This window comes from Sinohyriopsis cumingii, chromosome 1, assembly GCF_028554795.1.
Source record: "Sinohyriopsis cumingii isolate HCF-2022 chromosome 1, ASM2855479v2, whole genome shotgun sequence".
Classification (NCBI taxonomy): Eukaryota; Metazoa; Mollusca; class Bivalvia; order Unionida; family Unionidae; genus Sinohyriopsis; species Sinohyriopsis cumingii.
In genome coordinates, this window is record NC_142961.1 from 52,660,344 (window position 1) to 52,678,380 (window position 18,037).

Below are 18,037 nucleotides of genomic sequence, written 5' to 3' on the forward strand. Positions count from 1 at the left end.
CCAAGTACGCTAATCAGAGAGCCAAAGAATGATGTGGCTTCAGTGAAAATAAGTGGAGAATGGAGTCTTGCTCACACAATCCAAATTCACTGAAGCCTACAGGGTGTTTATCATAGATGTATAGCACTGTTAAGTGCCGATGCAATATGAGCTGTGGACTCCCATGCATGATCACTACCTGATGTTCAATACAAAAAAATTGCCAGCAATGCCAGATCAAGCTCAGAACAGGTGGCCACCCTGTTCTGCACCAGCTTGGGGATGGAGTGTATAACCTGTCGAACTACCTTATGAAACAGCAGGGTTTATATGTTCAATGATGCAATTATTTATATCCATGCCTGGCAAGTCAGTACTGTATATTTGCGAGAGTGTGCATTAGTTGCAGGATAAGAATGATACTTGTAAGTGGTAACTGATTTTCTGAAGAATAAAACTTTCATTCCCTGGGTCCTGAATCTTGTCCAACAGGCAACAGGAAATCTCTTAGACTTTTGTTTGCTATAATGCAAAAGATGAAAGGTAAGATGTTCATACTCATCCTCCTTGTCTAATAAAGCCATAACCTCATATGAGTAAGATAATTAATTCAGGTTATCCCCACATATTCACTATGGGAGCTGTCCTCATTTGGGAATTGCTTCCATGTCCACACAAGTTATATCTAGTGCACAAACAAGGAAAATCTTTGTCCCTGTTGCATCATGGTAGGTACCCATCATATATACCATTAGTAACAGGTCTGCTGGTTGATGATTTGTCTTGCAAGTATGAATTTTTATCAGTGGTTTGAAACAGCACTGCACAGACAGTTGTGTGGTTGGCTTGGTGGCTGGCTGGAAAGAAAAACTGGCAGATGGCTGGCTAGTGAGATGAATAAAATTGGCAGAAAAAATGGATGGACCTATTTGATGGACCTAGTATGACTGCTCATAACCTGAATGGCTGCCTGGTATGCAATTCAATGGACCCCTGGTCAAATGGTACGGCTGACTATACAGCATGTAAAGACTACAGATCACTGAGGTTGGTATTATACCCGATGCACCCAAAGTTACAGGTCCAAAGGTCATAATCAGATATGCAGGAGGGATGGGGGGGGGGCTTGTGTCCAATGGAGGAAATATTCACATCAACTCCAAGCCACTACTAGAGATATGCTATGAACAGCAGGACAGAAATTCCCTTATGCCAGCAACTGCATCATCTCCTATACAAGTCTCTGCATCTGAAACTTAAGCAGCATCTGAGATGGGTGCAGCACTGGCATCCCTGAAATGTACTGCTCCTACAACTCTAGCTTTCAAGAAAGAACACTTGTAGTGGGTAGTGAAAATATTGTCTTTGTTGGCCATCACATCTTTAACCACCACACTTGCTACTGATATTGTCTTCAGGTGAAAGTTCAAGATGTTACTGTCCACAGATCTTGACTTCACTTATTTCTCTTTACTCTTCAAGCTTTTGAATGGAACTGTGAACTTTGCCCTCTCTGACCATTTGTCCAGACACTGCATGGTGAAGCAAATGAATGTTTGGCACAGGTGAGGTATATACCATGCGTATTCTTGCTGATTTAGATCTCCTGCACTTCAAATATTTCCTAATCATATTTTACCTAAAATGACAAGAATGACCAAAACACCTAACATAAAATAACAACACATACGTGTTCTTATTATATGCTCATTTTTGTCTCCATTAACTTTACATTGTCAGAATCATGCAGTATATTAAGATACTGAACACTCTGATATTGCAAGCATGTTCATGACACATGTGCCTAAAAATACGATAGTGTATTAGGAACTACAATGTAAACAAACCATGTACACTCATGTAGTAGACACTTTAGGTTTTGGTTGATTAGATATGTTTGTGAACGAACTAAACAAGCTGTTTTGTCCATTTGAAAGTATAGGTGATAAAGTTAACAATGTGGATGAGTTCACTGAGTCTCAAATGAAACTTTCAAACAAGCGCGAATGAAAGTGATATTAACGATGTCTATAACGTAAGAAATGCAGTAACTGAAAATACAATTCTGATAATATAAACAGTTATTTAGGAGAAATGTTTGTAACTGGCTGAATGGACTGTCACACTGCAGTTGCTTTGCAATATTCCAAGTTAACATTTTTGATACAACGTTTCGGATTTAGGCTAACAATAGACACCATACATGTCATAACACAGCCGGGGTCCCAACAACATACAAGTGACATGGCATAAACATATCTTCTTTAGCTGGAAATAATGGCAAAAATATACTTAAATTTTTGCATCTTGAATTTCCTCACACACATACTTTAATTAGTTCTGAAAATCCGAATTACATGAGCTATGTCACGGGTTCTAAACCTTGATTAAACACCTTCAAACAGTACCTTAATTCTGGCTACATTTCCAACTACAATAACGTTCAACTTACTGCACTCAAAATGAAATGAACATGATATTCCATAGCATCTTTTTAAAATTTCAATTGAAAGAGTTCATATTTTTCCCATATTATGATTCCAAACATTCAATGAAAGAAAACCACATGCAGTGAATCAAGACACGTCCCTCCCTGCTCAAATCACATGTACTTCATGTGGAACTGACACAGCTAAATCCAGTCCATAATCAGTGGAATTTAGTAGAGTCAACAAAAAGAACCAAAATCCAATTATTATAGACTAACTGGAAAAGCTGATGCAATGCATTCACAATGACTATAAATTTAAATTTTAAGTAGACCAAAATAACAATTCTTTTTTTAAACTAATGTTGAGTGTAAGACAAAATTCAAAAGTTGCTGGACAGTGCTATGTGCACATCAATATTGTTATTGTTTATTGATGAATTTACAATTGTGTATTTAATTTGGATTACAGCATAAATTCAATTACTTTGTTTTTTGTAGTGCATTTTTTATTATTAAGCCTTAGGTAGAACAACATACTGAGTATATAATAACAAGGTTACTGCATTGGTATTGGAAAAGATGAACTCCTTTTTTTGGAATAATACTGCACTCTCAAAGGTGGTGCAGTATTATTATATAAAAAAAACTCATTCATATTTTCCCATACAAACCTATAAATATATTACAACAGAAAATAACCATCCATAAATGTAAATATATTATAACAAAGAGAATAACAACCCATAATGTGTCCATACATTATAACAGAAAATAACAATCCATAAGTGTTCATATATTACAACAATAATGCTCATTACTAAAGAAGCAAAAATACAGGCAGTGTTTGTTAATCAAGCAACCATCAGCAAGCACAAACAATCTATGCCGGAGTACAAGGTCATAAAAAAGTCCATATACTGAGAAGAATTCACACCAATATTGACCAATAAGTGGCAAATACATACACAGAGAATACTATACAGAACCTTCTAGATGGATGAGTAGAAATAATTCTGATTTTCATGGATATAAAGAGGCAATGCTGATCATACTACAGTAAATATTTAAACTGGTATACATCTAGTTGATGGGTACCCACCTTGTGGTGGTAAATGAAGGTAATAGTTAAAAAGTTCCTCCCTTTCTCCATAGACCAATCTGGTGGCCTATAAAAATGTCAATGGGTACTCTCATGCCTGCCCATTCATAATTACCCAGGTAATAAAATTAGCTAGCCAGGTACCTATTTAGCTTATGTAAAAACAAAAACAATTTGAAAAAATTTATATATAAAAAAATTGTTTCCATGTTCAGATCAAAGATTATATCTGGTAACATCAGAAGCAAGACACCAAACAACGAGAACAGTTCGAGGCTCATGTCTACTAATCTTATACTATCAATGTGTGCGACCATTTGGCTATCTACATCGAACAGTTTCCTTATTTTTTATTTATAGTAACTGTACATGACACATTTCCAAGAAAACATGGGCTTCTTGAATTTCAAACCATGTGTCACAGATTTATTATAGTTTGATACACACTTATGTAGCAGAACAATCTATATTGAAATGTGCTTTATCGATGTGACTTGTGGATGCTATATGACTGAAAAATGTTAGAGGAGAGGGATTTTGTTAAACTGAAGAACAAATCAATAGTGCTTTAAAAATTCTGAAAGAGGATTTATCAGTGATGTAATACAGCATTCAGAATTTGTGGACCTTTGAGCAAAAGTTAGACTAATTAAAGTGAATGTAGAGTATAAATAATTTATCATTTAGTTTTATGTCTGTATTCTCATACTAATCCACATAGATTTAGCTGATTTATGACAAGAATTTTAACTAAATGCAGATCCAATTATGTAGCAGGAATAAATGTAAGTTTTTCATATTGTTTTCTGTAATTATGGTACGTAATATATAGATCAAGCTCAGACTGCAATAATTACACTTATACCTCTCAGGGTGTTGGCACGTATGAACTTAACAACAAAGCAAGCAGTTCAGGTCCACAGTTAATATAATTTCCCTTTGATTGGATACCCAGGTAACCAGTCATTAGGATTGTCAGGTACCTGGTTGATCTTTTCTAAAGTTTTGACATCTCTATTGGCCTAAGTGGTTAGACAATTCACCTCGGATGCAAGAGGTCATGGGTTTGAACCCTGGCCAAGTCATCCCAAAGACTTATAAAAATGGTACAAGCAGATGCCTTGCTTGGCACTCAGCATTAATTAAAAGGTAATGTTAGGACTGGTTGGCCAGGTGTCAGGATAATGTTACTGGGTGGAACATGATGCTACATGTCTGTAGCATGATGCCCCAGTGCTAGACATCACTATAAACTGCCATACTGCAGACATTGTAGCGATATGACTAAACTTGTTAAAGCTACATTAAAAATCTAAATCACACACACACGCACACCTTTCTCTATCTGGTACATAAATGGGAAAAATTCATCTTTCCAGGAGGGCTTGATTTGAAAGAAAGCAGAATTTATTTCTTAATATTAATGTGATCAGGGAATGTATCTGAAAGAGAAACATGTTTCGAAACACAAGACGCAGAGGTAAATGATTGTACATACGGTCAAAGTCAAATGAGCTATAAGGACAAATTCTAAGTTAATCACCATAAGAATGAATGGCAATTTCCAATTGGTTAATACATAGGATGATGTCACTGATCAAATTATGGATATAAACAAACACATCAAAGTGATCCTGAAACGTAAGTTTAGTACACAATGTTAAGGAAAAGAATCATCAGTATTCCTCCAATCAACTGAACTTAAAACAGTCAAAATTTGTAATGAACTTTATCAATTTTAGAAAGGTGGTGTGTGTGTGTGTGTGTGTAAATGTGGAATAGCCGCTCACTATATAAAGTTGGATGAACTATGAAAAATATAGCATGAAATGATAGTGAAATGGAGTTTAAGTCCATACCATTTGTCCATTTGCATCTTTCTTCAATCTATGGTCATTTCTATTCACAGTTTCAAAATAGGTCTTAAAACACTGAAATCCTGTAAAGAAATAAGGTACATTAGATTTTATACAGTCACCAGAAGTATTTATAAAAAAGAATTTCTGAAAAAAAGTCTTGAATTTATTTTCATAGAAGATCATAATATCAATTCATTTTAACACCAAAACATCCTGCTAGAAACAGTTAAAGGACTATTAATAACTGAATAAAAACACCAACAAATATAAACATTAACTAAAAATGCCAACGGGTACCCAGGTACTTGCCCATTGGTAATAACCGATGTAATAAAATAAACAGCTGGGTACCCATTAAAAAAAGTTTTCCAAGTTCAGATCAAGACACAAAATCACGATTACACACATAAGCCTCAAACTGTAATCATTATTATGTGTCTCAATCTGAACTTGGAATACTTTTTTTTAAAACAGGTACCCAGTTGTTCATTTTATTACCCGGGTTATTATTAACGGGTGGGTACCCGAGTACCTGGGTACGCATTGGCATCTTTAGTGGAGATGCAACTGTTATTTTTCAGGTTTTCAATATTCAATCTTTTATGTTTGACACATGACAAGTCTGCATATGACAAGCCGTCAATCTTGACTAAGTTGCTGCTTTATCAGTAACTGTCTCACTAAATACTTCAAATACAGGAAACCCATTCTTAATTTCCATTCCCTCTTGTCATATGCAAGTAGGCAAAGATTTGGTATGGCTAATCCATGATCTATGATGTCCCTGGGTTCTTTTGAATCATTTACTACTCTCCACCCTTAAAGATCGAGTCAATGGAGCCAAGGACAACATATATTATAAAGTGTTAGGATTTTTGGTATACTCGACAAAAATTTATAAAATTATAAAACATTAACTAAAAATGTGAAATTCAGCCATGTGATAGCTTACCCTTTTCACTGAGCTTTGATGAGTCAAGTCGGAGGAGTTCTTTCAAAAACAACTGACTCTGTGTTTCGTTATCCAAGTCCATAATGCCTGAATTGAACCACTCATAGCAGGTCTGTCAATAAGAGGCATTGTTTGATATGAAGTAAATGATCAATTCGTGTAATATAACAAGATTTTTCACAGAATTAAGAATCAAACTATCATAAAACAACATCTTTACACACTTAAGTATCTCAGATTATATGGTCAGACAGACAAATAATAATGTGAGACTAAAAAATGTAAATAAACTATCTTTTACTGATGAAAAAATAAAGTCAATTCTCCACTGATTCTCATCTTCAAACAACTACATTAGCAACCTTCAATAAGCAATGAGAAACAGTAAGAAGAGTTGGGATGTAGGAAAATTTTATTCCATACAAATCTGATCTAGAAACATACTTTTGTGACATAATAATTGGTTTCATGGCTTCTCAGTAATCATAATCTTTAGCACATTTTGCCTGAATAGCTCAATGATAACTCTCCATTTGCATTTTTGCAATACTTGGTTTTATCCCCAGTTTTAACATATGCAAAGGTAACTGGTCACTAATATGATTATCTAGTTTTCTCAGAAACTACATTACACAAATATTCTGAACTGTCAAAAGTATCTTGGTTCCCATACCAGACTATTGTGCTGGCATCTAAGCAGATTTCGGCAGTTGCTTCTACAGTGGTATGCCAGCCCAAAGTCAATAAAGGTCTGCAACATGATCATTTGATCCACAAAGTCAATAAAGGTCTGCAACATGATCATTTGATCCACAAAGTCAACAAAGGTCTGCAACATGATCATATGATCCACAAAGTCAACAAAGGTCAGCAGCATGATCATTTGATCCACAAAGTCAATAAAAGTCTGCAACATGATCATTTGATCCACAAAGTCAATAAAGGTCAGCAGCATGATCATTTGATCCACAAAGTCAATAAAAGTCTGCAACATGATCATTTGATCCACAAAGTCAATAAAGGTCTGCAACATGATCATTTGATCCACAAAGACAATAAAGGTCAGCAGCATGATCATTTGATCCACAAAGTCAATAAAGGTCAGCAGCACGATCATTTGATCCACAAAGTCAATAAAAGTCTGCAACATGATCATTTGATCCACAAAGCAAAAAATCAGCTGCCACTGGGGCAGAAGGATTGTCTGCAGAAGTCTCAAGAACATGTGTCCCAAAGTGACATTCACATGTTGAAATGTCATTCTCTAAGCAAATGATAGATGCCATCATGATGATTTCCCAACACCATGTAAGGAACATTCACGTTACAAAGGTGTTGAAATCTATGCACAAATTAAATTAAATGATTGCAGACACTGCAACAACACATTTAACTTCAGGCACTCACCATGTGTTACCAACTATGTACCAGGATCAGTACCTGGCATCCGGTAATGTGGTGTTGCCACATAGATAGTACCAGTCCACTGTATTTCCATGGGTTTAAATATGCTTTTATGCTAGTCATACAAGTCTGTGGTAACACAAGGTTGCAAGAAGCTATACGAATGTTGGCTGTTGAATGATGCTCTGCTCTATTACTTACCTTGATAATGTGAGGTACAGACTCCCATGCATGCTCATTGCCTTATTTGTTTTGTAAGATGAAAAACTGCTAATGATGCCAAGTCAAATATTGATGATGTGGCCAACATATTCCACACCAGTCTAGAAGTCACATCAAAAATAGGGTGATCAAGTTGTGGAGTTTACACCTTTACTTCTGCAATGCGGAGAACATCTATAATGTATGCGTCTAAATGAGTGTGGTACCAGCATAATGAAAAAACACCTGGTAATTGTGTTTCTAACAAAAACGCCTTTGAAGTCCCAGGGTCCCAGACTGACTGAGGGATAATCAGAGATTTCATGTTCTTTTTTATTGGGGGGTGGGGGTCAACTGCAGTAGAAGAAGGGTGTTCATCCTCATTCTCAACATCTACAGTGGCCTTGACCTTATATGCCTGACTCACATATGGCAGTAGTGGGCACTCAGATAGTGACAAGATCCAATAAATTTCCTCAATCACAGCTTTAAAGCTATACTCGATCTGCTCTATCACACTATCAGTGTTAGGGAACAGATTGAGGATTTCCCCATACTCACTATGGGTTGTCCTTATCTGGTATTGCATCATATCTGCATAAGTAGCTGCATGAAAGTATTGATGCCATAAAAAAAAAGTCCTGGGTATTACACTGTATTTCTCCAATGGAAACACTAACAACATCAAGCTTTCCACTTAGTCTGCTGGTCAGGCAACCAACATGGTATGTGCTGCTGGGTTAAATGATTGGATGAATGGGTGAAATGTTAGCTCCATGGTTAACTGGAGGGCAAAATGGATGGACCAGTTATACCAGTGGCTATATGGGTCTTTATAGAATGGGATGGCTGACCAGCATGCATCCTATCCTGCTGATACAACTTACCTCTGATCACTATTTGTATGAATGGCCAGACAAACAGCTGGACTTGTTTGTTGGCAACCAGAATGTTGGAAGGCAGCAACAATGGCTGACAGAACATGTCAGTGAGGTCAGTCTTGAACCCCAGATATCCAGACTTACAGGAATAAAGGCCATATGTTGGTATGCATTGGGCAACAATCGTGCTGTCAACAATTGGGATAAAAATCTCACATCAATTCCAAATCTGTATTGGAAAGCTGTGGCAGACAAGAGGGATAGAAACTCCTCCTGAGGCTATCAGCTGCAAAGTCATCTAGAAACTCTGGATGTTGCTATCCAATGACTTGGACTTCACCCATCACACCTATCTTTTTCAAACTTTTACACAGCATCATTGACAATGTAATTTCTTATAATTATTTTATCTAGTAAACATTAGGAATCTTCTTGAAGGTTTTTTTCCATTAAGTAATAGTCTTTAATTTTTTAGAAAATGCTAACAGTGACCCAAAGTCAAGTAGTGGATTATATAATCTTGTTTTTCTAGAAAAATTATTAATTTGTGCTTTAAGATCTGAGCAGAATTAATTATATTATTGTTGTGTCAACTAATTCATGTGGATTGGAATTTTACTTATTCAAATTATTTATTCACTGGAAATACAAAGTGTTCATCAAATATAACATTCTTAGAAATAGAGACCTCAATTTACAGTGAAATTTCAAGTAAGGATATATTCTTGGACCATATTCCTGTTGGTACATCACCGCTACATGGGTCATCACAGGCACATCAACACTTCCAGCATTGGATTTAATTTGGCTTTCCACTAAAGTTTATTCAGAACTTTAATCATTAGGACTTGTGTATGTAATTCTAGATTACTTGGGATTTAATTTCCAATACCATAGGTTTCTTATTTTTACATTTTCACTTTGTATTCTAGGGGAAAAGATTAATTGTTGAATTTTACAGAGCTTTCTATTATTTATTTTAAGACCACAGAGTCATATAAATTTAAGTGAATTTTGTATATGTGAGGCATGTGTCATGATTGTCCCCACCGACTTTAAACTTCTTGTATTTAGCACATTTTGTTCTCCACTGTATACCTGAAATGACAATGACAAAAACAGGAAATAACAGTCAAAAAAATTCAACAAAATCAGAAACCTAACACATGAGAAATTCAACCAGTGTTTGCACTTAAAAACATACAAACAGCATTTATTACTGACACAATGTATGACTTACCAGCTCAGAAAAACAAAGGCCATAACTGCCAAAAATATGAATAAATATCACTATAAAATAATATCAGATCACAAAGAAGGTTACCCATGATCTGCATAAATCCTAAATAACTGTACCACACTTTTTAATCGATGATTTTGTACTGCAACAAAAGTTTAAACTAGTAAATAACTGGTATACAGGAAGTGGTGGAAAGAGAATGAAATATGGACGAGTTTCTTTTCTTTGCCTATATGTGATACAGACTGGAACGATGACATTTTTCATCTTTCCGGGAGAGCTGGACTTGAGCGGTAATTAATTTATTTTTCAAATGTTAATGTGATTGGGGAATTTATTTGATGGAGAAATATAGATAAAGCAAAAGCAAACTTTCCTGGTGAAAATGATCACAACAGAATTGCTCTATAGATGAAATGTGTTTGAGTCTAGGTCTTAAACTATGTAACAGAAAAAAGTAAAACCAAAAAGTTGTGTAATATTAGCAAATAATTTATTCTGAGTTACAAAGTGAAACTTTAAGAGATACTTACAGTATCCCATTAGATTACACCCCATAAAATTCTAAATGTCATATTACAAATCCAAAATATAGAATGTTCCAAATGAATTCCAATATTCTTTAATATCCTAATGTACCACAAGGATACAATAGAGAACGTTTTTGAATCACTTCTTAATAAACCCCAAAGAAATGATTTAATCCAAAAAGTAAAGAAACTTTGTAATTCCAATAAATAATTTAAATAAATAATACCTCTCAAATTATGTCTGAACACAACTGTAAATGATTCTTAATTCTGATCATAAACAGGAATGAATAATTGTTTACCAAAACTCTATATATTCAAATACCCACTTGACCTATGACACAATAAACGGTTCTGGAAAACCAATTTTTTTTATTATGGAAAAATTCCACTAACTCATGGCGTTCAATTCCAGCAAACATCTTGATTACCACTTAAAACCATGACAAAAGTTAGGTAAGCATAAATCCCATTCACAACCCTCAATCACAATTGTCAGGAATGCAAAAACTCTATCCAAAACCCTTAATCACGGGCAGAAATCAAGCATACAATATAAATTCAATATCCATAACAAATAGCATGTGTGCATTCATCATCTCCACGGCCTCAAGAATGAACCTACTTCCTAGCACAGTGAAAGTAATAAATGATGAATATACAGAATTTGGCACCAATCCCTGTATCCAAAGGAACACCACTCTCCTCCAACTTCCAACATGGCAAACAGGTGCTCGAAAAAAAAAGCCAGAGGGGATGATTTGCAAGGTGGTCAATATAATACTAATGCATTATGATCGGGTAAAATATCTGAAGAATAAAATAGGTTTTCCCCTTAATTGGGCTGTTTTCAGGACAGTGATGATTGTTGCTGTCAAGCTGCTGTTGTGGGCAAAATGACTACTGTTGATCTTGGTCTGAGCTGTTCACAGCTGGACACATGTAATACTCCAACAACTTCTACAGTACACAAACTGACACTGAACAGTAACATAATTACTGTTCAGTAACTTCCACTCTACAGTAATATAATGTCTTTACATATATTTTCTAATGTGCAATAATATAACTACTGCACACTAATTCCTACTGTACAGTGATATGACTATAAAACTAAATTTGCACAATAATGGCTAAATTTACCTCTCTGTCCCATTCACATGCCTCTGTGCTAGCTACAAGTGTGCTCCAGATCTCTTTTGCTCGATTCCATGGCAAATAAAGCACTCCCTCTTGAAGTACATATTGTAGGAAGGATAGGTGGTGATTCACATACTGAAATTATGGGACAGGCAGGAAATACAAATATACAATGTGAAAGTGCTGTCAATATGGAGGAATTGATGACAGAAATTTTAAGTGTTTAATTTGCACCTAATTGCTTCTAATATGTTCCTCAAAACCAAGAAGTTTACATGTACCCCACATGTCTACACTCAATAACACATCAATTTACTTAAGATTCTAAAGATGCAGAAATTACAAATATTTAAGTGCTATTCTTTTTTCAATCTTGCTATCATCTACTGTTTTCTTCAATAAGTCTCAACACCCCCCTTTAACTGCATGCATTAAACAACTTAATAGTAAAATGCGCATTTGTGGAACTTGCTTTCTTTGAAATGGAGTCTCATATATCATCAACACATCCTCAAAGACATAAGACTGGCAGTCACCAGTGACTTTCCATGGCAAAGCATTCAATTTACTGGCAACAAAAGATTACTGTAAGATTTCAATTAACAAATTTAATGTTTATAATAAAAATATCATTCAAAATTTTTATCCCCTTTGGCAATTTCAGTGAGAGTTAGCAACAGAACACTGGCCTATCTCTAAAATTATGAATTATTAGCAATAAAACTCAATACATAGGTGGACAAGTTTCTTTTCCTGTCCCTATGCAATTAAATGCACCTAATATCTCACTTCACAGCTGATCTTTTACAATTTGTTGTTAATATTGTCAGGATGGTGTATCAAGATGAGTGTTCAGCTACTGATCATAGCTGAATATACTTTTACTACAGCCAATGAAAATGAATCTTACAAGACCATGTTGTGTGTTCCCATGTCATATGTTTAATCTGCACATTAGAGTAGATTATGTCCTCAATAAACTTAAATAAGATATCATTTTTTGGCATCTAGGGAAGGATGTAACTCAGTCAACTCAATAATGTAATTAAAAAAATATTCTGATATCAATGGAAGGTCAGAATAAAATCACAATGTTTTAGACTGACATATTAAATTTTATTCTGAAAGTCAATCAGCCCAAAAAGTGCCAATGACAATGTAAACAGTGCAAAATTGGAAGCTTAAAGGGGGTCTTTTCAAAATCTTATTCTTCTCAACAAAGACTGACCCTCTGGATAGGATTACCCCAAACACAAAAGTGTAAATGATTATCTCTAATATTATCACCTGATACATGAGCAAACATTAGTGGTTGTGAGTACAAGACTGGACACTTTCTCAAAGTGCTCTCAGACTAGTTTTGAAAAAGCCTTAAAGAGGGTTACAAAACACACTGTGTCTTTATAATAGCAAAAATTAAGTTATTAATGTTCCATTCAAATTAAGTAAATATAGTTCAATTCAACATTTCCACTACTTGGTTACTCTTTCAAGAATGAGTTACTATGACCTTATTTCAACCAAAGAAATTTTTATATCAATTAACTGAATGTCAGTGATCATGATTGATTAATCACAAAGACTAATTGACTGTCCCTTGTGTAAAAAACTTTCAGTTATCCAGACAAGTTATTATTCCAATGAAATCCCCTTCTCCTGACAGGATTAATGTTAAACATATCATAATTTTCTATATTAACATCATCTGATAAATTTGGAAAGAATGGTCACTTAAAAAGTCACTTGATAGCTGTGGCCTTTCAATCATATTCGACTGCATGAAAATTTAATTTTACCGATGGACTTACCTCTGAATGTGGGTATCGAGTATCAACCAGTGTATCAGGTCCAAAGGTACCTGTTTCACCCACTACTGTGACAGCCTGCTTGTGACATTTGACCAAACTCTGGCTGACCAGTTTGATAATGTCACAGTTCTTGTTGAGATCATGTAAGATACCCTATGATGAGAAACAAAAATCATCAAACTACATTGAGGTAGGAAGATCATGAACAAAGTATCAATATTTCTTTCTTTCACACCAGTTTTGTCCAATTTGTTCATCATTGTTTGCAATCAATGATAAATGTCCTTTCAATCATTTTATTCCATTAATGACCCAGCTAAATAATGTAACATCATCATTTAGATTAACCTCTCTAAAAAGCTTAAATTTGTTTATCATGGTAATAAGTCATTATGAGTTACAGAAAAAGGTAAAGAATAAATTACTAGGAAAAAATATGATACTAATGCTAAATATCACAACTTCACTTTGAATCATTTATAATAAATCCATAAATTTTGCCACATTTCACCAGCTCTGTTTTAGTCACTCTGGATCTGGGCCCATTGGCACCCTTGATAAGAAAATTTGTACCAAAGGTATAAAAATAGCAACTTTTTTATGTTGAACAATTAATACAAAATCAATTTGTAATATATCAGTGTCCCTTTCCAGGTCAAACCCTGATAATAAGATACATTTAACAAACAAAATAATCATTGACATTCAAAGACCTAGGTGAAATATCAATGACTTTCAAGGCCTTGAATTGAGGTGTTCTTTCTCAATGACTTTTTCAATGACTTTTAATGACCGTGCAGACCCTGACTGTCAATTTGAAAATAAAGTGAGTGCTGCCTTTACGAGCAATGACAGAAAACTTGTATATGGCAAACAGGAACGCTATGGCTTATTTTATAACCTGTGTTATTATCAACAGGAAGGTACCCAAGTTTCCAGATACCCATTGGCATCTTTACTTGCTTGAAGCTGTAGAATAATCTAGTGACTCTAACATGAATAGTGACAATTTTAAAAACCTTGTCTTAGTTGAAACTGTAGAATAATCTAGTAACTCTAACATGAATAGTGACAATTTTAAAAACCTTGTCTTACTTGAAACTGTAGAATAATCTAGTGACTCTAACATGAATAGTGACAATTTTAAAAACTTTGTCTTACTCGGTGAATGTAGAATAGTGACAATTTTATAAACCTTGTCTTGCTTGGTGAATGTAGAATAGTGACATTTTAAATACCTTGTCTTGCTTGGTGAATGTAGAATAGTGACATTTTAAATACCTTGTCTTGCTTGAAACTGTGCTTCAAAATGTTCTTGCTTAGTTGATGTAACTGCTTCAGGGTAGGAAGGACACAGGCTCCCTGAAAAAAAAAGTAAACATTTTTTTCAGAACATTGCTTGGGCATAAAAAAAAAGTCTTGTGCAAAGATGCTGCAAGTATTGGATTGCATACATGCCATCCCCACCCATCCCAAGACATATTAAGCTTAATTATTGCTATTATAAGAGGCAACAAAGTGTAATTTGAGCATAAAAAGTGTGATCTCTATAACACATGCCAGAATTACTGCATGAATGAAAATGATACATTTATGTTTGCAACTAACCTAGTTCTGCAGCTGGTCAAAATTCTTGTTAAAAAGGGCCATATCCATATGGATTTGATCCAAAATACAAACCCCAATTATGATGAAAAATTATTTGCATTCAGCACCCACTTTAACTCACACCATAAAGTGTTTTGCTTAAAATGTGGCACCATTTTCTTTAAAAGTATAGACTGGTCTGCTAACTACCTGCTCAATATAATTAATTTGTGAGGCAAAGTTCAAATTTAAAGAAACCCTTCTGTTTTCTTAGAAATGGGTCATATAATTGCTATAAATAGCAAATGAGGGAAGTACTCTTACACTATTCTTATACAGTAATCTTTTTAAGAATATTCTCAAATTTATATGATTAGAATTAAAGAGGTTGTAATGTAAATGACAAAAACAACTTTTTATTGCTTTATTTTTTATTGTACCAAGAAAGTGTAATCCATATACAGACCAGCGTAAATCGTAACTTGGTGAAAAAAGCAAATCGATTACCCAAAAGCGTAGTGGTTGGCACGTATGAGATTGTTCCAATGTTTTAATACAAATTTTAGCCCCATCTCCATCACTTCTCTCAAGCCACCAAATATCTTTGCTACTGATTGGTGGTTGATATACAGAATCTGCTCTACACATACATTATGCCTTTTTCTGATTCCCATATGCAGTGTCTTCTTTGAAAACTTAATATCTGCATACAACTCAAAGGTTTAGTAAACATTGTGCATGGAAGCAAGGTCAAGGAATTTAAAAAATTTGTAAGATTTATTTTATGAAAAACAAAGTACATTTTTTAAACAAAATTTGGGATATATATAAGCATTACCTTCTTAATATCTTCTACACACTTGGACACATACTGCCTCTTGACCTGGTCCTTGACAGCATAGGAGTCATTCAAAATGCCCAAGTGTTCATCCAGTGCCTGTTCTATCAAGTCAGTGGAAAGAACCGGCAAGTGTGCCAGGTCCCATAGCAAATTTAACACCTGAAACATTTATAATGTAGCATAAATAGAAAGTAAATATATAGAATGCCAATGCCTGATCAACAAGGTGAATGGAGAGGGCAAACTGAGTAAGCATGCCAATTTTCTGTTGTAAATGGGGTACTGTGATATATATAACTGTTCATGAACATAAGAGTCAAATATAAGAACATGTTCACTAAACAGGAATCGCTTAACACAGTATATGAAAACTATTGAAAAAGAAATCCTTTAACAGGGGCTATGAATCAAACAATGGAATATTTAATAATGCTGAACATCAAACAGTTAGCAACAAGACTTTTGAGCATAAAATGCTATCTTAATATTACAATACTAAGCAAAATTCTTTAAATCATAATATGACTGAATATGAAATATAATATAGCAGAAGTCTTTTGATTTTCTAAGCCAATAATATGTTGTACCAGAGAGATGCTTACAATTATCTAGACTGACATTTCAAGCATGAACTAAGCCTGAGAAATAACACCAAACTGAATCAAAGTCAATGAAGCATGAAATATGGATCAGTGACCCACCTTTGTGACGAGGATGTATTTCTCATCAAAATACATCCCCTCATTAAGTCTAAATGATTCCAGGCTTAACAGTATGTATACAGGGTGCCATAAAGAAAGCTAAACATAAAACCATGAATGTATATTGATGTACACAGTTGGTCCCCTTAGTCTCCAATTGGGGGGTGGGTGTGTAAGTGCAAAGAAATCAACTCCAAACATGCCTAGAACCAAGTAAGTGGGGGGATGTTTGGGATTTTTAACATAGCTTTTAAAAAAATTCAGCCATATTGCCACAACAGAACCAAGTAAGAAAGGGTGGCTGAGATGCAGTGAGGCTATATATATATATGCATATGCTTCTATGTGTGAATGCTAACAGTAGGGTAGTACAATAGCTCTTCTCAAGAATAAGCTAACAAAAAAAAAATGTTATCAAGTCTCATAATTTATCATAAAACTTAATACATTTGCAAAAACTACTACTACAAAAGACAGCTGTTGTCTTCATCATCATCATCATCAAACCTAGAAATACTAATTTTTCTAGTAAAATGTTTCATCATAAATACTTACTCAATCATAATACTTTAGGAGAACTACTACCAACTCGCAAATCCAGCTCTCCCTGATAAAACTTTTAGCTAAAAAGTGCTACAAGTTATCTGCCCACCCTAAAGGGCAGTCAAGCAGAGTGATCCCCCCTGATATTGGGATTGGTGGCAAAACCCATGAAAATCTCAGTTACTAATGGGGTGTATGGCACACTCTATGGATGTTACTGCAGGAAGAAAGGGAGAGTGTATGTTTTATATGACTGGGTAAGTATTCACAAAGATACATATATTATGGGGAAAAAATTGTTTTCATTTATAAATTCATTACAAAATCCTAATACCTTAGGAGAATATTTAAGAGATGAAGGGAGGTACATCCCTTTATCTCAGAGAAGCCATCTCCTGTCTCCTAAGGTATGTGAGACAACTTCTAGGTAACCTGACTGAAGAAGACTCCATCTGTCAGGGAGCAGCTTCAAAAGGGGAAAATTTTCCCTCTTGCAAATCTTGCAGAAGTCATGAAGCTGCATCTTTTGAGCTGTCGAATGACCTGGAAACACGAGCTGTTGTGACATGGCTAAAGGTCCCATCAGATCGAGTTGAGCCTTTTGGGATGAAGGATCTCTGAGGTAAAAACTGGAGAAAGTGGGCTCGGTATGGATAATATCAAAGAACAATTCCAGTCAATGGTGATGCTTCTGGCAACTGCATTAACCTTTTGAGTCAAAATGCATAACAATTCTATCTGTGTTAATTTTTTATATGCAGAGCAAATAACCCATTTAATCCAGGAAGAATGGGTCTGTGCGGTTATATCATCCCTGTCCTTGTCTGAGAGGCAAAAATAG

The 18,037-nt window shown here is 34.8% G+C and overlaps 1 protein-coding gene across 5 annotated transcripts in view; it reads right to left on the minus strand.

Annotated features, from left to right (window-relative positions):
- Positions 1 to 18,037, minus strand: part of LOC149806871 (ubiquitin carboxyl-terminal hydrolase 24-like) — a 311,591-nt gene that overhangs the window by 242,453 nt on the left and 51,101 nt on the right. For all 5 annotated transcript variants that reach the window (XM_089959015.1, XM_089959005.1, XM_089958996.1 and 2 more), the window contains exons 14-19: positions 15,950 to 16,111; positions 14,806 to 14,886; positions 13,525 to 13,677; positions 11,720 to 11,851; positions 6,321 to 6,432; positions 5,369 to 5,448 (exon numbers count right to left, since the gene is read on the minus strand). In XM_089959015.1, coding sequence (XP_089815141.1) covers positions 5,369 to 5,448; positions 6,321 to 6,432; positions 11,720 to 11,851; positions 13,525 to 13,677; positions 14,806 to 14,886; positions 15,950 to 16,111 — 720 coding nt within the window. The remainder of the gene's footprint in view (positions 1 to 5,368; positions 5,449 to 6,320; positions 6,433 to 11,719; positions 11,852 to 13,524; positions 13,678 to 14,805; positions 14,887 to 15,949; positions 16,112 to 18,037) is intronic.